Raw genomic sequence first — 27,748 nt, 5'->3', positions numbered from 1 at the left:
ATTCGAACACCGGACTTAACTGGACGTGCTATCCATTTACATCAAGAAGGCACATGGTAAGGAGGGAGGAAATGCCTTGTAAATGCATTATCAAGGAGATTCGGTAGTACCTGAAGAGTATTCTACTTTAATGCATGAATTTGATTTCCTAAAACAATGCAATTCTGAAATGTGCTTACCTGTGCAATTGTTAACAGAGGGAATCTGAGATGGGCTATTTGGATGACAAATCAAGAGATAAACAGTTAATGACTACACACATGCCTATATTGGCTTGTTGTAATGTGATCAGAATGTATATATGACATTTTCCTGTTGGCAGATGATGCTAAGAACAATGTAGAATAAAGACTGTAATATTGGTTTCATAAAAAAGTATCATTGCACTTTTAGTGAAGAGATATGGGTTATAGGGGTGCATTTATATATTATGCCAAGGGTGGCCAAAGTGCGGCTCGCGAGCCTGACATGGCTCCTGCAGGCAATTTGTGCGGCTCATGCATATAAAATATATGTATGAAATATGGTAAACGAAAATTATTCAGTGTCCAAAAGGAAGAAATTAATTAGTTTAGACTCTTTTTACAAAGTTATGAGGGATTTCTTTCTATTTAAAACCTCATCCACTACTTCTATAATGATGTAAATATGAACTTGTGCCTTTTAGAAAATCTAGATGCGGCTCTTGAACATTCATGAATTCGAATGTGCAACTCTTACTGACATGAAGTTTGGCCAACTCTGTATTATGCCATCCTGCACTACATAGATCAACTCTGGAAGTAATAATTTGTAAGGGAATAACACAGTGGCATACACAGTGTAATGATGTAAATTTAACAGAATAGTGGCAGTAAAAAGTCTAGCTTCATTACCAGCTTCTTCTAATTCTCATAGGAACATTAGGTTAAAAAAGGGTGTTATATGATGCTGATAGGGTGTGCTCATAAATTGAATATTGTGGGTATGTGCATTAAAGAATTTGTAATATCATTTCCGATCACAAAGGATTAAGTTGATGACAAACTTTGTAAATGTGAAGTATTATAGTGCAATATATACATGCAAATTTTGATGAAATGAAATGCAGTGAGCCTTCTCTAGAATGGCTATCCATGCTCCTAAATTTTTTTTCTCATTTGTGGAGGGGAAATCTTAGAGAAGACACTACTAGTGATTGTGATTGTTGACATACTCTTTACCCATGTTGGCTGTTGGAGTCTATTAAAGAAAAATACTGACATGTGAGTGTGGTGTATTGGTTTATTAATGCCTGTTATATTAGTAAAATAACAAATTAACAACAAAGATAAATAGAATAAGAGTAGTCCAAAAATAAAAAAGTAAAAAGTAAAAACATTTCTTGATTTTTCTGAACTGTAGTAAATGAATATTTTAAAATATTGAAAACAAACTGTATATTTAAAGAGGGAATTACAAAATCCGAACATTATATAAATTTTGCTTAATAGTTTGTTGAAACATAAGATCATTTCGAAGCAGGAAACATGAAAAATGTGCAATGCCGTCGCCAGGACTCGAATCACGGACCTCTCGAATACGCGCCGAGTGTGCTGACCACTACACCACAAAGGCATGCTAAGAAGCCGGGAGAAATATCTTATAAATTTAAAAAAATGTTCACGTTTCATCCAATGAAATATGCCTGTTTCATTTTGCCTTTTTGTTAATAACTTCTTTCCTAAAATAGTTTGAACTCCCTAAATTAAAGGAACTAGCACAATTACTTTTCAAAATTATAACCTAATTGTTTACAGAATTTAGAGCTTATTGAGAAACTTACAAATTATGTGAAGGCTTTTACTTCTTGTTCTGCAGATATGCTAATTTAAAGTAATATCTTAATCTAACATTATTCAATTGAAATTCCTGAAATTAAAAATTCAATAGAAGCATATGCATGCATGCACTGAACTTCTGTTTCAAAATAAATATAATCTTTTGCAAATACCCTGAAAAACAGATTGAATTGCCTTGGTGTCATTTGAACATTGATTTGCTATGCAGACAGAAGATGAGAAAATTCATATAAATAATTTAGGAATATGATGAATCATATAAAAAGTACTGTTTCATACTTGTAGAATCAAGGTGTACAAGATAAATTAAGCTCTGTTGAGAAAGTCTTTAATTAATGATTCAGAAATGATTAATTACTGCTTTCAATAAACATATTTTTTGTTATTATAAGAACTGGAAATGTAACTCTTTAGTACCGGCGCTGTTAAGACTACGTCGATTTACACAATGCTACTTTTGACAGAGAATTAATGAGACCCTGATAAACGTGACGGCAGCTATTTTATACAAAAAGTTAATTAGAACTAGTGACCATTTTGGATACAATACCAATCTAGACCCAGGAATTTGAAGAAACAATTTGGTATTGGCCAGAGAGTACTAGAATGGCGTCCTACTTTCAATCTAGATGATGAGAAACAGGATCTGTAGCGGCCGGCTAATCCTTGTGAATATGAAGCAAGAAATGTTTGTTTGGAATTTTATTGCCCAGCTTATTAAAAAGAATGTCCTCCTGAAATCTTGCGCTATATGACGAAGACTCTACAACCTCGTTATCTGAAATCTGACTGGCTTAGAGTATACACTAATGGATGACGTTCAGTCGATTCAACAAATGTCAGTGCAGGAATATTTTGTGAATTATTCGCATTTTATATTCCCATCAGACATTTTGGAACTGTTTTAATTGTGAGATAGAAATTTGATTTCTGTTATGGTTGCGATAATGTCTGATTCGAAGGTAGCTATTCAGGCTATTGCTTCTGATGCCGCAGCTACATCTTTAGATATATTACAGTGTAGAATTTATTTGCAACAGCTCCAAGAGGAAGGAAATCCACGTTATCCAGGTAGATCCACACTGCAGAAAACCGGTATCTACCGGCTCACTGCAGTGCGGATGATAACGAACAAGCCGATCTGTGAGCTAAAAAGGGATCCATGGTTTTCACAGATGGATAAAAATGAAGTTTCTTTTCAACTGCTAAATCTATTGTTAAACACATTTCGGCCCCTAAATGCCATCGAGATTTGGTGTGTAGAAATTCTACAAAGAGTTGGTTGAGGATTATTGAGTACAATATCCCTGATTGGCCTCATCCTGTAGCAGTGGCAACATTTCTACTAAAACGAAATGCTGGACATGATTGCTTGACCTCGCACCTGTTTAGTATCCTGCCAAGCTCATCTTACTCAATGTGCAGCAATGGTATTATGGATAGAGACCATTTTATGCAGTGCATTGCAATTCATAGAAAATCTGAAACTGGGTGATAGTGGTTTACGAGACTGCGCATGGGTCAATGACTTTTAGTTATGTGTTCTTTTGTTTATAAATCTTATTTATATATTTCATTATATTATCTTGTTTATATCAAGCACCTTGCCATTGAGGGGGCGGGACTTTTGTTAATTTCCTTAGTGCATAAAAAATTTTCATTTGATACCAAAATAAGACATTTTAGGAGTCATCTTAATCCATATTTGATTATCTTTGTTAAACTGCTGTTGACCAGGGAAAATTTTTGCAATTATCAGTATTGTTTGTCTATCACATCGGAAATACTAGTCATTCTCCGAGATGGTCATTAAAAGATTTGGTCACATATGAAGCTTCAGTTCAAAATTTATTTTATTTCGTTTTCTGGTACTAATTTTAAAGAGAAGAGTAATTCTTCATTCATTCAAAAGAATTTATGCTGCTTTCAGGACAGAACTTTTATTTTCCAGTGTGGCACTGCTGATTATTAAACCAGAAACATTGTTATTTGGTGAATGCAATGCCGAGTTATGCAATACCCAAATATGAGAAATGTCTGAAGCCTGACTTCAAAAGCATCTTCTTTTCCCTAATACCAGAATAGTGTTAAAAATTCACTTAACTATGCTTCTGTGTAAAGCAACAGAAGAAAGTTCTTTCTCTGCTTTAAAAAATTATTTAGAAATTTTAGAAATTTGGTAGGACAGGAAAGGTTGTCTTTATCAATGCTTGTTCTAGAGGAAAAGACGCTCTTGAATGGAAAGATTGCAAACATATTGATCAACTTCCTGAAATGGCAATCTGAAAATTTAATAAATAAATAAATAAATATCAAAGACAAATTAATCATTATATATTTTTTTAAGTTAAAATAGAAACTATTGTATTATACAGTTATCACTGTATTAGTGTTTTTATTCTCTAAAATAAATAAAAATTTTCAGCAACATGATTTAAGATATAATTAGATGCATCTTATATAAAGAGGTTACAGTTCAAGTTTTCCACAGGGCCCACTAAGGCTTCATCGGGCATTACACTCCAACCTGTGAATTTCAGATTTCGTGACATTATCAGCTATAAATCCATTATATATTTTTAATTATTTATTTATGAAATTAGCTTTACTGATAACATACATAATATTAATGCTGTTCTCTTTATTACAGATTAAATGTTTTCTGACTAATTTTTTGTTTTACTAGCTCAAAGCATTTAATAACTCATATTTTGTCACGTCTTCTCTGGATCATACTCTCACAGTTTGGAAATTTGAAGCTACTCAAGCAAAATGCAGCTTGAAGGGTAAGCCAACATTCTAATTTGCATAAATGTTTGTTTTCCTTGTATACAGAGGGAGAGTGAAATATGACTTCGTGTTTTGTTGCATTGTGTGATGAGAGTATTGCAGTTAGAGGAAATGAGGTAGTGACATTGGAAAATTAAATCTTGAAGTCAAGGAACAGTAAATAACAGTACCAAGCAAACTTAGTTTATTACCTCAAACTGCTTGCTGTTTTTATTGTTTTACAATCCTTACCGATGTTGCTGCATCATTGCTAAAAGCTTTTGTGGATGTCTGGCGTGTTCAATGCACTTTACATGTCCAATTCATTCCAATATATCCAATCCACTTTCTTCACTTTCCAACTCTCAATGGCAATAATACTGCATGCATTAAAATCACATCTCTCCAGTCTCACACTCATTTTGATAAACAGTCAGCCACACAGCAACAATAACTTGCTACTGCATATTCAGCTGCTTAATCTTGTCTAATGATAGGAGCTTAGGCATGTGATGGTTATTTTAATGAAAAGAAGGATGTTTCAAGTTTAACATTAAATTCTCTATTTCTGTGTACAGTGTAAGGTAACACACTGTATTTGCTATAAATGTGCAGCCATATTTCATAATATACATATGCAGCTTGTGTTATCTTCTATACTGTGGGAGATTTTTAAGTACAGCTTAGTATAATAATCCTCCAGCAGTTAGGCTTCTCGAAGAGAGGGTTATTTTTTTCATAATTTTTATAGAAATGCTGATATTTTTAAGTCTCTTTACGAAGCTGTTTTTAAATTGTTGCATTATTTACTGTATTTAGAACATATTAAATCTTTTAAGATGAATTTAAATGCTCAAAGTGAAAAATTGTTGCAGAAATAATGTACCAAAGTGTATTTACTTGTCTTACATTCTTAATACATAGAACTCTGTTTTAGATCGGAGTACTTTTATTTAAGACTGAGTTTTTTTTACTAATTGAATGTAAATAATCTAGACATTGTTTTGCTATCTAATGTAAAAGAGGCACTTGAAAATTTTTCTCTTAATACTTTTTATAGCCATTATATTTTTGATAAATAAAATTTTTAACTTCAGTGTAGAAATATAAACTGAGTCTGTGTAGTTAGTTGATACAGTCAAACTTTCTAATTATTTCTCAAAGCAAGAATACTGTAACTTTTTATATTTGGGTAGCTGTGTGATTTCTCATCATATTTTCAATTCCTTTTAAAACTGACATCTTTGTAATTGTAATAAACCTGATAACTAGTAACAATCCGGATATTGAATTTAATAGTTTAAACTTCTTGAAGTTCTAAATATAGTTTAGTGCAAATTATACCAACCAAATATTTTGTTGTGTTCTAACTGAGTAGCGATTTAAATTAATGTCCTTCAAACACTACTCGACTGACAAGCTAGTTGCCGCTCCAGTGTGAATTTAGATGACAAAGTCTTATGAAGATTAAAATAACCTTTTAATTAATTCTTTAAATTTAACAGAAGGCACCGCTTCCGCTTACAAACAAAACTCTGCAGCTTATGGGTATTTAAAATTCATGTAACATAGACAACGATTACACAAAATGTTCTACATAAGGTGGCTAAAATATTTCAATAGCATGTTTTAACATCAGCTAGCATAATGGCTAAAGCCGGAATAATCTCTGGTAGAGCAGGCGATGAGACGTTAAGTGCGGGTAAGGCTACAAAAAGCTTTAATAATGAAACATTCAAAATACGGACTTAAATATTCAAACAACTAACTCGCAGTCTCGTGAAAACTACGGAAAGAAGAACTTTATAGTAAAGAATCATAATAATTGGTTAATGAACATAAAATATCTTGTAAGTGTCTTCACGAGAATTTAAACCAAATGAAAATGAAAGTTTTAATTACCTTGGATGAGATTTTAAATTCTCAAATCTTAAAAGCTTGAGCCAAATCTTACAAAATCTTATTTAAATTATGCCTACATTTAAATTTACATTTCACGCCTTCAAAGAACTTTTTATTAACATTTTCTTTCTCTCATTTCTCGTTCCAGAAGGTAAAATAATAGGTGGTCAAAAAGGGTATCAGCACTATGATTTGGGTATAAAATAAAAAATCTAAAATTTCTATGATCATGAAAAAGGAATTTAAAGTATTTATGAACAAATAAGTGTACAGATAATAGAAATTCTGAGCCGAAAACAGTATTGTCTAAATGATGTCCTTTCCATTGTATGCATTCTTCTAGTCGAGAATGAAGATTACTGATAACGCATGCCTACATTTCTCACGAGGTCAGTCTTATTGTGCTCCTCTAATGTTTGCTTTTAACTCTTTTGGTACAGAAGAGCTTGACGCAGTTATACATTCATGGTACGAGAAAGTTTTCCACCAGAGTGTTGCACTGTACGGCAGCGTAAGCCTCGAAAACCTGTTTTACGGCATTCATATTCATTCATTTTAGACATACGACATTTTCAACAGTGAAAAGTATTGATCTCTGCTCATAATTTCACTGAAAATATTGCTTCAGAGAAGCTTATCTGTACACGAATATTCCTTTAATGATAAAATTTTGTTTCGTGTCATTAATAATGGCACAGGAAAATAAAATGATATAATTTGTTTGATTCCACCTTTTCTGAAACCTTAAGTGATCCCTTTTAAATTATCTACTCCAGTAGTTGTTTTTTCCACAATGAGTTGAATTAAATCTTTAGAAAAAAGTACTCGGAAGTAATCTAAAATTCTTCTACGAGCAATTTAAATTATTTCCTACTACTCCCAAGTGTTGTGGCGTAAAATCATGAATTTTTGGGCTAAACTTCTAATAAGTCCAGATTGATACTAAAAGGAGTATCAATTCGAATTTAGCTTCCACTGTTTCTTCAGATTCTGAAGTGCTAAGTGTACATGCTGGATTATTTTTCCTCCTTTTGTGAAATGCTAAATTATACTTATTTTCTTCATCAGATTCACTTCCTGAATCAATTATTTCTTTTACCCATTGTTCTCCTTTCAAACGTTTCACACTCATCCTGAAGGGAACTAAATTCAAATTGTAAGAAAAACATTAAAAAATGTACAATATAAGCAAACATACTAATTTGTTTTCCGAAGCGTATTAGATTATTATAGAATATATATAATTAAGGTACGCTGTTATCTGTTAGTAATCATACAATGGAATGATTAAAGCAGCCAGCAATTTTACTCACACAATAGTAATGTACTAGATCACGCGCAAAGTAAAGCGTACTGTAGAGAGTAATAACACCCCCATAACTTTTCGCAAATGCCAGTTTTAGGTGGTGCGGCTGTCGTAGCCATAGAATGTTTCTTGACCGTCGGCAAAGAGCAGCGATAGTACCCAGACAACGTAACGCTGGCAAAGGGCGACAGGAGTACCCAGAGAACGTTTCGTGGCCGTCGCCAGTGGACAGCGGTAGTACATAGACAATGTTTCTTGGCCACCGCCAATGAGTGGCAGTAGTACTGGAAGAGTTAATTGATTTTGTAGAAGCTGGATTTTTCTCCTAGACCTTACTTTTAAGGTGTCAATAAGTCGGAGTTTCTAGGGAGCCAGTTAATATGCCGTCTTCTTGATATCACTTTATTGGAAAATAATTGCTGAACAGCTTCTATAGCCTGATTCGATGTGTGGCATGTGGCTCCATCTTGTCAAAGCCAAGTTTCTAAATTACCTTGAAACTGCTGTAGGGATGGCGCAAGAAAATATCGCAAATTTACACAGTATCACTGGGAATTAACGGTAAGTGCTGGTTTATTTTGATCCTCGAAAAAGTACTATTTGATGATGCTGTGAGAAGACATGGCAGCCTATGCGATCGCCCTGGGGCTGTGCACTGGACGTTCATGTTTCTGCGAGGATTAGTGTTAGACCAGTACCTGCAGTTTTGCTTATTTACAATGGCAGTCGAGATGAAAATTAACTTCATCTCCGGGGGGGGGCATTTTCACAATTCACTTTTTCTCTTAACCTTTTTTTCACTGTTCAAGCTTTGTATTAGGTGAGTAAAGAGTGTAAAATAAGTGTTTTTAACAACTTCTACCTGCTAGCCGACTTTCATTTAACTAATTTGTAAAAGTGTTGACTGGAGAGCCTAACTTATAGATTAACTCATTTATAATATGCTAACTTTTAATTTTTATTTACAGTATACACTATGAACAACTCATTTTACTTTTACAATAGTTCCATTAGTTCTTAGCATCTGTTAGTAATACATTCAAGATACTAAACTTCAAAGGATTACATTTACTTAGTTTTAACTTTAACAATAATAATACGAAAAAGGATACACTAGTTACTATTTTGAATTGAATGCTCACCAAAATTTTCTCTTATTTACAGTTTTTTCGACTAAACTAATATAAGCATGTTTAATACACAACCATAAAATTCTTAAAGGTAGATCAGTGCATCATCAAAAAAGCTTCTTAGATTTCTTCGCTTGAAGTACAGCAAAAATATATTAGCAACTTTGTCTGCACATACACTGATGTCCATAAATTAAGGATAATTCAGAATCACATGGCGAATTGAACCCTACAGTCAAAATTTCACCTGTAGAATTATTGCACACATCTTGAAGAATAATATGCAAATAACAGAAGCTATCAGATGACGCCAATAGTACGTCACAATGATGAGAGTGTAAGAGAAATGTATATAATTAATGGTAGCAAAGAAGTAAAATTGTTCAGAAGAGTTTTGTAAGCCACTCAGTGCCACAACCACACAGAGGATACATGCGGATGATTTTTTACGTGGTAGAATTATTGGTCGCTTGAGAATATGGGCGTACTCAGATGGAAGTGTCCGAGGAACTTGGAATAGCCCCAAGTATCATCTCTAGGTTTTGGTAATTATTCCAGAATGATGAAAATGTCAGGAAACGTTACAGTACAGGTCGCCGCCCCCCCCCCCAGTTATAACGCCGAATGACGACTGGTATCTGGCAGCAACTGCCAAAAGAAGAAAATGAAGCACAGCATCAGACCTGTCTCGTCAGCTGTCTTCAGCCATGGGTAAGACAGTTTCAAGGCAAACCATGGACAGACGTTTGGGACAGATTGGTCTAGATGTTCACAGGCCTGTCATATGTCTTCTGCTCACGGCAATTCACTGTCGCTAGCGGTTAACCTGGAGTAGAGAACATGCAATTTGGACATCGTCACAGTGGGCTTGTGTAATGTTTTCCGACGAGTTCACGTTTAGCATGCTGTCTGATTCACGTTAGACTTTCATTTGGAAAAATCCTGGTACCCGCTACTACCAAGATGACACCATTGAACGACACCGTTTCGGTGGTGCAGGATTACTCGTTTCGGGTGGAAATGTACAGTACTCCAGAACAGATCTGCATGTTCAAATCGGAACCATGACAGACCAGATTTATCGGGACATCATTCTGGAACAACATGTCCGTTTCCTTAGGGGTGCCATGCGCACAGCAACGCCCGTCCTCACCGTGCACACATTGTAAAGGAATGCCTTCAATCTGAAGATATCACCCATATATGGAATGGTCAACATTCTCACCTGGCTTGATTCTGATAGAGCATGTGGGGAACATGCATGGCTGATGAATTGCAGCTTGTCAAGTACCTCCTACATGTGTACCGGAACTTCGGAGAGCATTGCTTGCTGAGTGGAGTAATCTTCCCAAGACCAGTTTGATAATTTGATACTCAGCATGCCTAGGCGCTGTACGAACTATATTTCATCGTCTGGGAGATGTACAATGTATTACCCACCATACCAACCATGTAATGTTAAGTTTTTGTAAGGGAAATATTTTTTGTAATTTCTCCCGGGAGCAAAAATCGTAGTTTTTATGAATAGTATCATACATACACCATCTTTTTTGTTCTTTATCTTTTGTTTAACAAATGGGCTTAATGAATAAGTCACGTTTGCTTTGTTTCTGAACCTTTCTTTACTGAAGCTGGCATTATCCTTAATTTATGGACATGAGTGCATTTTAACTTATATAAAATAAAACTCTTGTAGAAGTAAGGCAAAATTTCACTTATCGTTTGCTTTTGTTGAAGTAAACTTTTTTTTTTTTTTTCCACAAATTTTTGCCAACTTGGGTATTGACTCTAATTGGTGTACAGGAGTGGTTATCTTTTTCATCTCCCGGCCTCATCCATTTTTTTAGTTTGTTCCTTGATCCTCGTCCGATTTCCTTTGATCCCTTGGCTTTTATTCTTGCGGCGGTGGTATCTTTCTTGAAGAGTTCGCGGTCTTCATCATATGATGTGCTGTTCGTCTGCGTTTCAAGGTAAATTACTCATTTAAATTTTTCTCCTTCCTTGTCCAGCATTTTCCCGTAACTGACCAGTCGTTTTTCCCACCAGTGCAAGCTTCCTGCTGATGTTGTTCACTGGGACATTTTTTTTTTTTTTGCCGTCCTTTAAACTGCCTTTGTTTGTCACATGGGTGATCAGGAGATTTCAAAAGTACTCGACCTTTGGCTCATTCCTTGCTCTGTCCTCCTTTTTGGCCCTTCTCCTCTGTAACTTTTCTTTTCAATGGTGAATCCTATCTGGGCCTTTTCTCTTTTTTTCTTCCCCGGAACCCTTTCTTTTGCTCTATATAGGGGCTTATTTCTTGTTTCTGTCGAGTGACTGAACACATGCATTAGCCTTGGAATATCATCAAATAAATCTGAAAAACTTTTTGCCATCTGCTCAAACTTTAATTTTTTCTTCAGGAGGTAAATCCTAGTCCAAAGCTGGCGGCACGACCTCTTCCTCTTTTAATCTCTTCTTATCTAGCTGTACCGAGTCTTCCTGAATATCGGTATAAGAATTCCAGCCCCCAAATTATGCTTGCCTGCAAATTTCTAACCCCTCCCACACACACACAAAAAAAAAAAAAAAAACCCACTTTATGCTGCTCATTCTTAATTTATGCATTCAATGACACTCCTCCTATGCATTCATAGTGTTTTCCCAGTGCTATTATCACCTTCGCTCGTATAACATCAAAGAACCGATTTAAAAAAAAAAAAAATTCGTATAAAACTTTTCTGTCAAAAAGTTACTCTGTGCCCTATAATCAGCATCGCTACTGACTTGATTCCATTTAAGATGATTTGTATATTTAGAACTGAGATTTTTTATTTAGCATCATATATTAAATTGCACCTGAGAGAATTCTTTATTTGAAGAAACTGACCTTTCTGACCTACAGCACCCCTAACTAATTTAAAAGTTTCTGCTTATGAATGCCCACTTTCCTTTTTTCGAAACTTTTTAAAGATTTATCTTGGCGATTGTCATTAGTGGACGAAAAATTCTGCCGGCCGCTGAACATTTTCTCCTGTCCAATTTGTCACCCTTGTGGGGTACAATTGTTTTTTAATTTCAGCTAAATCTTTCATCAACCTCCCTCCTACGCATACTCTCTGACTTTGAGATTTCATTAGAAACTCAAAAGCTTATTCTAACCTATCAGATTTTCTTAAATTTACGAAGTCCTGGATATGCAACGACAACATAGGCAGTATTATTTCAATAACTTTAAAATACTTTTTCCCCATATAACAATTTTACCACCTGGACTTTTCTTTATATAATATCAGTTAACTTATACGCTCTTGTCCGGTATTTACCATACAGTTCTGATTCTACTTTCGCCCTATTAGTAACCATGAGAAACGCTTTAAAATGTGCACTTTACATCAGATTTATAAATCTCACTACCATATTCACCTAGTAGACATTTTCTAATGCCTTTGTCCATATCCAACACTTGACCTCGCAATGCTGTTGTTGCTGTAGCAACCTTTTGAACTTCTGCAACCGGGTTTCAGTAAGTGGGTAATAAAAAGTTCTCAATGAAAGCCCAAACCGAGATTTTGCCATCAAAACTACTGGATAGTTTCACTGATGCACACATTGTGTGCAAAATATACCAAATTTGGGGTTTTAATTATGAAGAATTTTAAATCAATGCACTTCATACCCTACTTAGCTGAGAAGCGAGTTACCGCTTCGGTCTGAATTAAGATGATAAACACCTACGAAGATTAAAATAACCTTTTTATTAACTCTTTAAATTTAACAACTTGTGCTTGCAAACAAAGGTCTGTCACTTGTGGGTATTTCAAACAATATAAATTGAAATTCAGATTCAAATAACATAGTGGAAGACTACACAAAATGGTCTACTTAAGCTGGCTCAAGTATTTTAATATTCATTTTAACTCCGGCTAGCGAAAACGGTTGAAATCGGGATAATCTCTGGCTTTAGAAATGAAACATTCAAAACAATCGACTTAAGTACTCAAACAACTAATTTGCATTTTGCTAAGGACTATGGACAGAGAAAGTTATGATAAAGGTTTAAATCATAATAATCGGTTAATTAACATAAACTACCATTCTATTCGTGTCAGGCATTTGAATCCATTTTAAGAAGTAATGCAAATTCCAGATATTATAAGTAGTGCCCTCCTTGACAGAGAAAGTGCGATACTTTGAAGAAGCAACGCGTTGGCCATAGAAATTTTTATGAGAGTGCACATATGTGAGTTAATGTAAATGACTGCATTTGCAAGCCATTCAGGCTATAGCTCATGGAATTCAAGCAGTGCTCGAAACCATTCGTTTTGACGGTGTTGGGGTTATAATATGTGAATTTTTCTAATGGTTCCGAGTGTTGTGAACGAAGAAGACTAGGTTATGCCCTAATACTATGTTGTCGTACTCAGTATCAGCAAATGGATGAGTTCACAAGGGGCTTCACGTTAGGCCTTTCTACTTCAAGTTGGTCCTTGCGCTGTATTAAGAAGGAAACATAGATTGATGCTACAACTAATGGTTGCATTTCGTAACAAGAGATCCAGGATTAAAATATGCAGCGCTGTAGGCGGACCACAACAAGGACACGGACGTCAAGCCGTACTAATCGCCGCATACTATGTCACACAGTATCTGATTCAAGGTCTACAACTGAAAACGTTTTGTGAAGTGTGCAGAATATTTTTCAGTTCTTCAAGGACAGTTTCACAACGCGGACAGTTTCACGGCGTGTGGCTGATTCAGGTTTAGTAACCAGCAAAGGCTTCCATTAACAGCTAGCAGTTATTGTGAACGTTTGCACTGATGTTGCTGAAGAATTGCTTCGAGTTCCGACCGAATAGGAGAGTGTATTAATTTAGAAGTCAAACAGCAAAAATCAGCGTTATATTTTCAAATTTTCTTGACCTAAATTAATACTTGTTCTTTGTGTTATTATATCTTAATTATAGGAGCTCAAACAGACTTTTTTTTTTTTTTTTTTTTTGCCACGTGGTTTCTGTCATTTTGCGATTGTATGAGTTTCGGAGGCTCAAACAGGTTTATTTTTTTGCTTCCTTTTTTCCACATGGTGTGTTCGCCATTTTGTGATTATATGAGTTTCAAGACTATGAAAATTTGAAAATGTAACCCTGATTTTTATTCTTTGACTTCTAAATTAATACTTGTTTGGCGTATTATTGTATCTTAATTAAGGAGAGTGTATTCTTGTGCAACAATCTAACTACTGCCTCTCAAAGGATGATCGGTAGTGCCTCGGAATGGAAGCATCTACCATTTTTTAACGAGATACAGCTCATCTGATAAAGTTTGAGTTATTTGTGGGTTAAAGAAACGACATAGTCCAGGTTGAACAATAAAAAATATATTGGGAATATTAGGTTACATGGGAACAAGCAACTACAGCAATGCACACCAGATAAGGACTGAATGACAACAAAAACTACTGTTGCTAATTTTCATAAAGTAAATATTGGGAGAGGCACATATACACATATTTTTAACATGCCCCCTTGCCAGTCACACTATTTGCAAGATATTTACATACTTCCACAAAAATGAATCACACTGTGGTTCTACACATTTACAGAAAAACAATGTAGCTGCTATTACATGCATAAACATTATCGACCTCTACTTATGAATTACATCATTAAATGAACACATATTAAGTTATACTAGGAAACACAATGTTTACATGAAAACAATTAAGAAAAATTTGTATCTAGGCTTCTTTCTGAAATTTTAAGTCAAGTCTCTACACAGTCACTATCATAATGGTTTATGTTCAGTCATAAACTTCAAAGGAAATCATTTTTACATGCAAGTCCCGGCATAGTTCATGTCATGTAAAAGTTTTTTCGAGGTCTGCTTAGTTAAGAGATCAGCGAGATTGTCGCTGGATGGCACATGATCAAATATAATCACATTTTCTTTCACTAGGTCTCTCAGAAAATGAAATTTAATATCGATGGGCTTCTTTCAGAAGTAACATGGTTCTTGACTAAGAAGATTGCTCCCTGGTTGTTGACTAGCACTTTTTGAGGTGAAGCAGCTAATTCACTACAGATTTCCTTGATCAAATTTTTAATCCATAGGATTTCCTTGCAGCGTGACACATTGTCACATACTCTGCTTCTGTCGACGATAAAGCTGTTGTGGATTGCTTCTTGCTCGACCATGAGATTGGAGCACCTGCGAGTAGCATTAAATAACCACTGTAAGATTTACGGTCAGTTCTGTCCCCTCCCCAGTCAGCATCTGAGTAGACTTGAAGTGGCTCGCCTGTCTTCTGGAATCTTAACTTTCTGTGTTGTGTTCCCTTTAGGTATCTTAGAATTTTCTTCACACCTCTCCAGTGTTCTTCAGTATGTTTATCATTAAATTGGCTCATGTAGGTGGAAGAATAAGCCATGTCTGGACGAGTACCACAGGTCAGATAAAGGAGACTTCCTATAGCTTGTCTGTAAGGGATTTCTTTGCTGTTTTCTTTGATTTCCTCCCACTGTTGTTCATCTACCTTCTTATATTTTATGCTGGGGTCCAATGGCGTGGATGCACGTTTTGCTTCAGTCATTTTAAACGTTTCTAGGATTTCCGATACATAAACGTTTTGATCTAGTGTGTATGATCTAGTGTTTTATTCTTTGCATATTTGCATGGATAAGATCTGGCTTGCAGGACCTAGGTCCTTGACACTGAATCTTTTCTTAATGCTTCCCTTGAATTCATTTATCTCTGGCATGTTTCCAACTATCAGGAGGTCGTCAACATAAACTCCAATTATGATGTTCTTCTCATGACAAAAATAAATACAAGGTTCTTCACTTAATCTTTTCAGTCCATACTGGATCAGGAAGTCGTTCAAGCAAGTATTTATGCACGTCCTGATTGTCGAAGACCATAAATGCTTTTCTTCAGGTGGCAGACAAGGTGTTCTTTCCCTTTCTCAATGCAGCCTTCTGGCTGTGCCATATATATGTCCTCTTTTAGGATTCCATTAAGGTATGCAGCTGTCACATCCATTTGGTGAACCTCTAGGTTTTTCTCTGCACCTATGGCAAGCAGTAACCTTATATATTTAAGTTTGATGACTGGTGAAAAGGTGTCTTGAAAGGCCACTCCAGGTATTTGCAGATAGCCTTTTGCTACCAATCTGGCTTTGAACTTTGCTCGGTTCCCAATCTCGTCTTTTTTCTTACGAAACAACCATCTGGATGGTATTACTTTAGCTCCTTGTGGTTTCGTAGTTAGTTCCCAGGTTTGAGCGTGAGTGAGGTTTTGAATTTCTTCCTCCATGGCTTTTAACCACATGTCAGCTTCGGGTGATTTCAGGACATCTTTTAGAGTTACTGGATCCTTTTCTTCAGATTGTTGTATCTCTTGGGCATCGTACAGATAAAAATCTTCAAAATGTTTAGGAATTTTGGTTTTTCTTTTTTCACCTCTCTCACTCCTATAGGTAGGGTTTCTGGCTGCTGCCTCAACTTCAGGGTCTAGGTTGTTACCAACATCTTGTATCTCTGTAACTGATTGGCCTTCATCTTCGTAATCTGGAGTATTTCCAAGCTGTATGTCTGGGCATCTTTCGAAATTTTGTTCAATAGGATCTGTATTTAGACGTTTGGTTTCATCCAAGTCATTTACTTCAGGAGTTATGTGATCTAGAGGTGAGTCACAAGCTTCTGTTTCAGGTAGGTTCAAGTGATATTCTGATTCAAAGTCTTCAATTTTAAGAGTAGCTTCTTCTGCAGGATTGTCACACTTGCTTAGTTTTAAGTAGAAAACATTTTCTTCAAAAATGACATCTCTGCTGACAAAAAAACTGTTTCTTCTTCATGTCATACAATTTGTAGCCTTTAATGCCTTTAGTTTATATAATGTTTAATATCCCACAAAAACATATTCTGCAGCTTTGGGATCAAGTTTGCTTCCTCTTGAATGTGAGCGAACATTACTCCAGGCTCCTTAATGTTTAATATCCCACAAAAACATATTCTGCAGCTTTGGGATCAAGTTTGCTTCCTTTTGAGTGTGAGCGAACATGACTCCAGGCTCTGCATCTGAAAACTCTGAGGTGGTCTGTTTTGCTTCCAGATCCTGACCATCTTTCTTCTGGAATATCACCATCAATTGCCATAGATCGGCGCTTGTTGTGGAGATAGGCTGCAGTGGCCATTGCTTCAGCCCAAAACCTGTGATCTGCTCCGGACTCGATAAGTAAACATCTTGTCGTGTTTATCAATGTTTGGTTCAGTCTTTCTGGCAAACCATTTTGTTGAGGTGTGTCGGGTACAGTTAGTTGTCTTTGGATCCCATGCGCAGTGAGGTACTTGTCGAATTTTCCACTTATGTATTCCCCACCATTGTCACTTCTCAAGAATTTTATTTTTCTGTTTTGGAGATTTTCTACCATGCAACGGTACTCCTCAAATTTTTCTAGTACTTCACTTTTGGCTTTCATAGGGAACAGGGAATGCTGTGGTATAGTGAGAAAATTCATCCGTGAAAGTCACAAAGTAATTTGAGCCTTCAAAGGAAGGGGGAGAAATTTTACCAACAACATCTGAATGTATAACTTCTAGGATGTCTTTAGCTTTTGTACTAGCGGCTTTTTGAAATTTCTTCCTTTTCATTTTTCCCTGAATACAGACTTGGAAAGGTCCATTCACTAATACTGTTGATTTCAGGTTTCTGCCGATGGGGACAATATTTTTTTGTTGTACAAAAATGTGGATGACCAAGTCTACGATGCAGCAAGTCGGCACTTTCAGTTTTCGTAGCGTAGGCAGTTGCAATCTTTTCTTCGATTATGTATAGTCTTCCTTTTTTCTCACCAGATAAAAGAGTATCTCCATTCTTACCAATCACTTTGGCTTTTCCTTCAGCAAATTCTACTTTTAAGCCTCTTTCTTCAATTCTACCAATGGATAATAGATTTCCTCCTAGTTCTGGAACATATAGGACATTTTCAATAGTAATGTTTTTTTCTCCATCTTCTTCTCCAACAGAAAATGAAATATTTCCAATTCCAGTGACCTTTAGTCTTTCTGAATTAGCAACTTCAACTTCAGATGTGTACTTCTTAAGGTCTGAGAATTTTCTTTTATCAGAGGTCATGTGTTCTGTAGCTCCACTGTCTAAAATCCACAGATTACTTTTTCTGGATTTTTCTTCGTTTGCCAGAAGTGCAATGTTTGCCTTGAGGTCAACTGCAGTTTTGGTGCTGTTTTGGTTCTGATATTTGCCCTCTTCACAATTTTTAGATATGTGCCCCCACTGGCCACAGCTGAAGCATTTAGTACTTCTTCCTCTGTTAGTTTCTTCTTCATTTGGCCTTTTAACTGCATACTTCTTCATGGGTTTTCCAAATGCAGGCTTCTTCTGGTTGGTGGCAAAACCTTTAGTATGAAGAGCTTGTTCTTCATGATACACTTTGGCTGAACTCTCATTTCTAATTATATGTTTCTCTTCTGCAAGTAGCCTTGGTTTCACGATCGTAGTTGTCAGATTTGCTTCATCTTTTTCCAAACTTAGGATGAGTGATTCATAACTTCTAGGCAGTCCCAATAGCACCACTAGGGCCACTTCTCTATCTGTGAATGCATATCCACCATTAGCTAATTTTCTGTGTAAGTCCATTAATCTTGCTAAATAGGATTGGACGGACTCATTTGGCTTCATATTTATGTTAAAGAATTCTCTTATAAGTTGCAGTACATGAAGCAGACCGAATTTTGTATGCATTTCTTTTAAACAGTTCCAGGCGTCTCTGGCTCTAATATAATCTCCGATATCATCTAGAAATGTATCTTCAACTATGAGGAATAATAGAGTAAGAGCTTCATCGCTCTTTTTGCTCTCCGCTTCATTCATTTCTATTCTATATCCGGGTTCCACTGCTTCCCAACATCTCTTCTGCACCAGCACGGCACGCGAGCAGATACACCATGTGTGATAATTATTGCCGTTTAGTTTCGGCATTTTATAATCTTCAGATGTCATTCTTCAAGTAAATGTATCGCGCTAAATTCACAACAAATATTTTTGTTTACTTCGTCAAAGGATGTTTATCCGCTCACTTCAGATTCACAACGTGGTTAGGCTTCGGCGATCCGCGAGGTTAGGCTTCGGTGCGATCTTCAATCCTTGATCATAATGGCATTTCCTTTTGAGCTTTTCGTGCTGATAACGTGATAAAGTTTGAGTTATTCGTGGGTTAAAGAAACGACATAGTCCAGGTTGAACAATAAAAAATATATTGGGAATATTAGGTTACATGGGAACAAGCAAACACAGCAATGCACACCAGATAGGGACTGAATGACAACAAAAACTACTGTTGCCAATTTTCATAAAGTAAATATTGGGACTGGCACATATACACATATTTTTAACACCATCAACATGCATTAGGGCTAACAGCAGTTCATCTGTAATGCGCGTTTCAGGTATTAACGGATCACAACTGTTTTAACGACATGCTACAGCTCATTCTTCCTCCGTTGTTTACAATGCATTTCAGTCACCATCTTTCTGTGATATAACGCGTAGCCGCACACTGATTGGCTCAGCCTGAATGCATTGCAGAACGAGTAAATGTTTCCTTGGTCAATAGGATCTCTCACCAGTGAAGCATTTGGGGGATATGATTGGGCTTTAGGTGGATGTCTCTCCTCGTCCGCAAAGATGAATTTTAGTCACATTAATAACGTGATGCACGATGCCGAATACATGATTCGAACAATCATTGGCTCAGTGCAACAAAATGTTCAATGTATTACGCGAAATCATTTTTATACGTTGTATATCTAAGTAGCTTATCATTGTACATCTCTAAACATTAAGCCAGATGTTGAGTGCTTCATTATCTGTATACGTACAAAGTTTGGTGTGTTTCCAATCATGCTTTCATGGCCTTTTCTCTGTCAGGCAGAGTATAGCAAATTAGGTATTTATTTTCGTATAACATTTACTCAGACCAGGGCCGCATCAAAGCATGTGCAACATGTGCAGCCGCACCGGGCGCCAGAATTTAGGATCGGCAAAATTTGTAAAATGTGGGGAGTTACAGATTCTACGAATCGAAGTATCCTAAATATAAGTGTTATCAAAAGACTATTTACATGAACTAATAGCCATACTTATTAAACTGATTAACTGACACAAAATAACTCATAAACTACCCATTATGTTTGTAGTTCCTGTTGTAATTCACAAACATCAAGCATAGTATATACAAACATCATCTGCCTTGTACTAGAAGATCACTTTCTGATAGCCTTCAACTCTTACAGAAAAAAATTAATTACGTCAGTTGTTATTTTGAAAATACTTCAGCTTTATAAATTCTCTTATTATAGATTTGTCTCTTATTATAAATTACTTATTTGTTATTCTGTTATTATTAATCTTATATTTCTTATTCTCTTATTATAGATTACATATTTTCGTAGCTTATTATAAACATTATTTCAGGTTAAAAAAAAATGTTCCCGCTGTATGCTTTCAATTATGTACTAACAGAGCAGTCGAAGTGACAGCTTTCACGGCTCTAAATCTAACACTTAAAACTGGGACATAAATGACATTCAGACTTTGCATACATATATCTAAGTAATTTTAGGAAAGGTCATGGGAGCCAGGCATATATTTGGTTATTTTAGGAGTATATAAGCCATACATTCAGGGCCTATGTACTATAATGATGTGAAGTTTCTCATGGGTTAATTTGGCCGCTACAGTGGTTCAAGCGTTAAATATGTAGAACTTTGGTAATCCGTCCCTAACTGCTGCCTGAAAATTTAGCATTTTCTTCATGTGTAACGTAAGTATTAGTCGTGGTTCCTTTAGAAAGTCAGCCGGGCATCACTTCCATAAGACACATATGCTTTATGTGGTTTCTCTTAAGTAACCAACCAAATGTGACAGCTGAAACACAAAGAATTTTCTATTTACATAAATAAAATAACCTTATTGAATGCTCTGGATAGCCCTCGAGGCTTTGCCATAATCACACACACACACACACACATATTGAATGCTCTGTATTTCAGATTTACTATTTTGCTACTCAGTATCAATTGCACAGATCCCCTACAATTGAATGATTTATTTAGCTAATGAATGCTACTTATGTTAACTTATTCTGGCAAAAATGTTGAGCTAGTCTGCATGAAGAAACATATCTCCATTGAGGATTTTCTAAGTGAAACTGGCGACATATGATTACTGATTAAATGAATAGCATTAACAAAATTATGGGATACATATATAATACATTGATGCTTTCAGGTCCTATGGAACCGGTGACTAGCCTTTGTTTTTATGGAAATGAAGTTATATCGGGAACTACTGGTAATAGGATTGGATTGCATTCTTCGATTGATAAAAAGGTAATTAAATTAGTTGAAATGAAAATTTATTTTTATTATGTGTTATTTATTTATAAAATGGAAGAAAACAACAAAAAAAAAAAAAAATTAGCCAGTATCTAAACTTTGACTGAAAATGTATGAAGCTTTTCTTTTGAAAAGCACTTTGCTCTTATTACTTATTTATTTATTTTTTGGCGAAGAACCACTCATATTCATAGCATCCATTTAAAAAACTTTCTTGAAAATGAAATACTCTTGTATGCATATGCTTTTGAGCTTGTAAGGTATGTAATGTTTTATCTGAATTATGGACCAATAACAGCATTAAAAGGCATAATTTATATTTATAGAAGCTCTAGAGTATATTGAATGTGAGATTTGTTAAACATTACTTTATTTAACACGTTTCAAATCACATACATTCAAAATATATATTTTCCATAATGGCAGATTTATAATTTTGCTTTCCCCTTATTCTGCCGCTGCTAAGCTACAGTCTTTGTTCCACTTTCCTTATTTATTTATATCTATTTACGAGTTTTATTTAGAATAGTAATAAATCAGAATATAATAATGTAATGTGAAATTTTAAAAGTGCGAAATGTAGTTTTAAAAATATAATAAAATATGAGAAAATCACAATTCAGTTTCTACGCAGGTTTTGGATAAATGTTGTGCAAATCATTAATTATAAAAATATTTGTTTGTTTATAATTCTCTATTGTACATTTGCTTCGGCAAATCTTTTAAATGCGTCATCAAAGGAAACATCATCAAATCAACATCAAAGGGAGCTCAGTACATCATATTCTATCCTTAAAATTGTTTAATCCTTTAATCCTCCCTCAGACCTTTTTTGAGTTTGAAATTTTATTCCTCAAAAGTTTTATAACAGTGATAGTTTTGAATATTCTTAATTCTATGCCACCGTTTGGGTATATACTGGTAAAAACTGTTTTTTCGCAATCAGTTGTAAATTGCTCACAAATATATTCACGTTTTCATCTCAATTTAAATGTTTCATAATCTATGAAATTTTCCTCAGTGTCATCAATAAAATTTTTACTAAAATCGGTGTCTGAATAGTTGTTTTTTTTTTTTTTTTTTTTCCCGTAGATATACATGCTAGTTATTGTTTTACTTGTCACATTAATTCTCTTAAAAACAGATTTCAATAAACTGTTGTTCTTTATATTTCTAAATGTTCTCCTTTTTTTTTTTTTTTTTAACTTCATTCCTGGTTATGCTGCTTGCAATACCGCCATTTTTGATGTCATAAATTGTTAATTATTTCTTACCACGATTGTATTATATTAAGGTCAACAAGCATCATCTCTTGAAGACTAGAGAGTTATCAATAAGATTTTTAAAGTTAAATTGTCACTAATAGCTGGTAGTATTTACTTTTGCCATCTGCAATAAGTGGATGTAAAATATTTGCACAGTTCTTGTAACAAACTGGAAAAGTGCGTTACAATTCGACGCTGTAATGTCCAATAGAATAAGCTGCACGCGTACATATTTTGCATGATAATTAATTTTTTTAATATGTGCTTGGACACCTGAATAAATTTCTAACAAGTTATTGTCACAGCTGAAAATTTAGAATATTCTAATTCAGAAAGCGCAAAACATCAACCATGCCGCTAGCGAGGATTAGAACCACAGATCTCCCAATGCGATATGCTAACCACTTAACGTCAGAGTAGCAGGCATGGGTGGCATGGGTTTTGATTAGGTTATTAGAATACGGTGAAACAAACCAGGATTCTAGGCCTTTATGGAGAACTTTTTAAGGAAAACTGGCTCGTATTCAATTTACACTGAAGGAAAACCTTGAAACCGAGCTATGCAACCTGCTCATTCGCCCAGACTAGACTTCCAGTATTCAGCAGTCATATCCACTGGTCCACTCGGGTATATGTGGGGCTGAATGGTGCTTTGTCTTTAATTAATTAATTTTTCAGCAGAATTAATTTTATGTTCATTTTTTTAAAAAAAATTCCTATATAATATTGTTATAATTGTAATAATACATATGTGTATGTATGGATAAATTGTATAATTTCTTACAATAAAAATATCCCAAATCATTTCCGCTCAGAATGCTGCTGAAATATTAATTAATTATAGATAAGAACGTAATAAATTTACAACCCAAACAGCTAAGATATAAAAGAAATGAAATATAAAACCTGTAAAATCCCAAATTTCCCAACAACAAATGTAAAAAGACTCAGTAAACTCAGTGTATTGAAACCAGAAGAAACCCCGATAAAAATAGAAATACATAAGAAAGAAAATAAAGAGGAACATAATCGAAACCTGATTCAACTTTATAAAAAGGAGATTGATCAGATTCCATTTGGGTCAACCTCCTAGAAAAACCATTGTGTTTCTGTTCACTCAGAATTAGTTGATGAATTACTTTAAATTATGTAATCATTGTAGTTCATCCAAAAATATCTAATGCCTCCTCTACAAGTCTCCTTCCTGTCAATAATAAATAAAATAAATTCTAATGAAATAAATTCAGTTAGTGTAATAAAGCAAAAAGTAATATATACAATTACTAATATTAAAATTAAAACAAAATAATTTGCTAAAACTAGAGAATTCAAGTAATATTTAAATAATGAACTGAGAACAAAAATGTGTGAACTTATCTGTTTTGCAGAAGAAGGTAAACTGATTCAAAATGGGGAAGGAGACACCTAGAGTTGCCTATTTGGTGCAATTGGCCATAAAAATGGCAATGGAATTTATAAATCTCCCTTCAGGTGAATTTATAGTAAGATTTTTTTTAAATAAAATTGGAAAGCATTAACCTAATGCAAGACAGAAAGTTCAAAGAGTAGGTATTATTAAGTTAGCCTCAGTTATTAAAAGTATACTCAAGAAAAATTGTACAGTAAATACATATTTACAAATTACATTATAAACATTTTTAATTCATCCTTCTCTTATTTGAACTTTCAGATAATCAGATAAAAATTCATCACCTTAAAAATTATTTATAGTGTATAGACCACTCTAGCTTTTTTAAGTTGATTGTTTCTAGTAAAATTTTAGTAAGAATAAGAAACGCTTGCTGTTGTTGTTCAGCCTCAAGGCAAACTTTTTTAATTTGGGGAATTTGATTAAAAATTGTATTTGCAATAACTTTTTTTTAGAGATGTTACTCCAGTTTATATGTTTAACTGTAGAAAAGTTGAATTTTCTTCTCTTACCAAAACGTTTTACTACTTTTATTGCAAATGCTTTGTTCTAGGTAATCTGTAATTAATTTATTCTTATTTGTTTTGTTTAATTTTAAATAGCTGGTGTAGGTGTTGCTTTTTCAATAAGATTATTATTGTTGAATGTAATTATATCATCTATATACCTGAACATATGAGCAAATTATTGAAATCATCTTCTGAAAGATGTTTAAAAAACTTGTATTCTTTAGCAAATAAATATATGTCATACGTAACATATATTTATTTGAGTGAGTTGAATTATTTATTTATTTAAGTGAGTCGAATAAAAACTTCCCATTTAAAGTTATTAAAAAGAGAGTGATAGAGATAATGTTTAAATTTTTGTAACTTTAGTATAGTAAGTATTTCAGGAAATAAAATTGGAAGTTCTAGAAGACTTACTACGTATATATTTACATAATATAATATATAAAATTAATAACAAAGAATGTTTATAATATAGTATTTAAGAATGTTTATAATGAAATATAATAATAAAGAATGTTTGTTAAATTTAAATTTCATTCCTTGCAGCAATGGCACAAGATAATTAGTTAAGTTTAATATATATATATATATATATATATATATATATATATATATATATATATATATATGTAAGAATATATACTATATACATAAGAATTTATTAGATCAGGTTTTGAATTATCTCTTACAAAAAGTTAATGAATGAAATTAGGAAAATGAATATATATAGAGAGAGCGAGAGAGAGAGATAATATGGAGAATTTTTATAAAAACTAACACATTAATATATAGATTTTGTATTCATCCGTATGTTACAAAATTCTATAGTTACAGATAATGAAATTTTCTATTGTTTGTTTATTCAGTTTAATTTATTAAAATTATATTAAATAAGTACTTTTTGTTTTGTCAGTTTTATTATGTGTTGTGATTTACTGTTGTAATACTTCAAGTCAAGATGTTTTTCTTGCTCTAGGCCACTTACACTAGTACAAGGTTACGTTCTGATACTTTTAAAGGCGTCCTTACGGCCATGGCACTTCTTCCTCTAAACAGATTGTTACTACTTGGGACTGATAATGGAAATGTAGTTCTTCTGTCTTAGTATTAGTTTTCATCTCTTTTTGAGTTCCTATCAACCTATTTAAATTATGCACTGTATTAAAAAAACTATTTTGTTTATATATTTATATTTTCATTAATTATTGTCTATTTATATATGTGCGTATATCCATATTCTTAACCAAATCATTTGTTAATGTATGATAAAAGCTCATCCAGATACTGTGATAAAACATATTTTTAATATACCTTATCAAAATGGTCATTGAAAGCTAATTTTGTTGTAATTCAACATGAGAATACAGAATATTAGGAAAAAATATTGCATTAAAAATGAAAGCTGGATTGCAGAGTGAACATTATTATCTGTAGAGATATATCTATTCTATTCTAAACAATTTAACCAACAGTGTTATTTCACATGCATTTTTTGATGCATTTGTGTTCTAAATAATTTTATCATTAGAGTTACTTCAAATGCATTTTATATGAAGTATAAAATTTTAATTTAGCAAAGTACTCTATTGCAGTATTCCATATAAAAGAAGAAAATTTAACTTCTTGAATTTGTATAATAAATATTTATTATAAAATAGTTTATTAAAATTTTGTACTATATTTTTCATTATATGATAAACACTGAGAATTTCATATTTAACTGGTTCAATAGAGAAGTCATCACGGTTTAAAACATTATTAAAAAAAGGGCGACATAAATCCAATTCCAAATTTATTTACTGTCATACACAACAGTAGTTACCTTTTTTTCGTCAAATATCCTGCAGATGCTTCACCTTTGAGTTCACTTTAAATAAAGGCTAATCTAAAAGATCTGCAGTGCATGTCAAGTTCCATAGTTTCAGTGCTTTAATTTCATGTAGCCTATGTTCAAAGACTTCATCTTTTAGCTATCTGTAAATAAAAAAGAAATCACAAAGGTGATAAGGTTCCTTACCAGATCTGTGATAAAAAAAAAGAGAAAAAATAAATTAAAAATTAAAAAAAAAAAAAAACTATTATCAACGTGAAATGAGGCATCTTGGAAATATTCCTTATAGAGCTAATGAACATTCTTTTACCAAAGAAATGCAGACTTGAAAAAAAAAGGGGGGCCAGTTCTATATCTCCAGTTCTACTCTGCCGAAACCAGAGACCGTTCTATATCTCCAGTTCTACTCATGAAATTCAACTTCGGTTTTTCATGTCTCGAAAACGCGACTTAGGATATGTATTAGATTTATGTATAGTGTTGTTCTAACACGTAAGATCGGACTTTTTCTGAAATGACATGACAACTTCTTTGAATATTTCAACTGTATGACTAAAATTATGCTAAAAAATCAAACTTGTAAAGTTTGGCGTGGAACTTTCCAAGTAATTATGAAATATAGTTTGGCACACTTTTTTCACTTTCCGCCAAGAGTAATTCACTTTGTGAACTTCTGGGTTTGTGTTAACCGTTTCGCTTTCCTTTTAATTCTGAACGCACTGAAAAATGCAGCGTTTCTTCTTTCTTGGAAATATTTTTATTTTGTATTATATGTTTTTTTTTTTTTTTTTTTGTATTTATTTCATTACAATTGTTATTTTTAGATTTTTTTACAGAATTTTATTTTAATTATTTGAAGTTGAGGGATTGATCTTGAAATAGTTATTTAAAAAAATTATTTATATATTCACATTGTGTACTTTAAGCATGTTTATTCATATAATTTTTTAACTCTTTTTATTTACTCGAGTAGCATTTCTTTTGAAAATATATTTTGTGACCCAATATTCGTCATGATGTCTCTAAAAACTGCATTCTGTATTAAATTAGAAATACTGTAAAGTATGATTAATATGTCTTTCAATTGGTGATTAAGAAAATATCTACACATGAGAAAGATGTATACCATATTTGACAGCATATAAGATGCACTTTTTTTCCTAAATTTAGTCTCAAAAAAGTTACCTGCGTCTTATACGTGAAAGACACAGGTTAACTTTCAATACTGAATGCTATTTTTAGCACGGATAAAGATATAAACACACATAACTTTTTCTACATCTGCCATAATTATTTTGCGCATGCATGAAATATCTGTCGCCAAAAAGCGCCAAAGCTCGAAGCTGATGTCGAAGTTCGAACAGGTTCGACAGTCACATTACGTCTATG

General features: G+C 33.8%; 1 protein-coding gene across 2 annotated transcripts in view; it reads left to right on the top strand.

The window, feature by feature from the left end:
• Wdr81 (WD repeat domain 81) overlaps positions 1-27,504 on the top strand; it is a 236,664-nt gene extending 209,160 nt beyond the window's left edge. The window contains exons 27-29 of one of the 2 annotated variants that reach the window (XM_085809249.1): positions 4,507-4,606; positions 21,216-21,316; positions 25,505-27,504. In XM_085809249.1, the coding sequence (XP_085665375.1) occupies positions 4,507-4,606; positions 21,216-21,316; positions 25,505-25,633 (330 nt within the window). In that variant the 3' untranslated portion in view covers positions 25,634-27,504. Of the gene's footprint in view, positions 1-1,147; positions 1,245-4,506; positions 4,609-21,215; positions 21,317-25,504 lie in introns of those variants that run through there. The other variant, XR_015038979.1, reaches the window with a different exon arrangement.
• Positions 27,505-27,748: the final 244 nt, after the last annotated feature.

The sequence above is a fragment of the Stegodyphus dumicola genome, chromosome X2 (assembly GCF_044657685.1).
Source record: "Stegodyphus dumicola isolate Sdum_Otavi_A_Nest chromosome X2, ASM4465768v1".
NCBI lineage: Eukaryota > Metazoa > Arthropoda > Arachnida > Araneae > Eresidae > Stegodyphus > Stegodyphus dumicola.
This window is presented reverse-complemented; position numbering and strand designations above follow the sequence as displayed.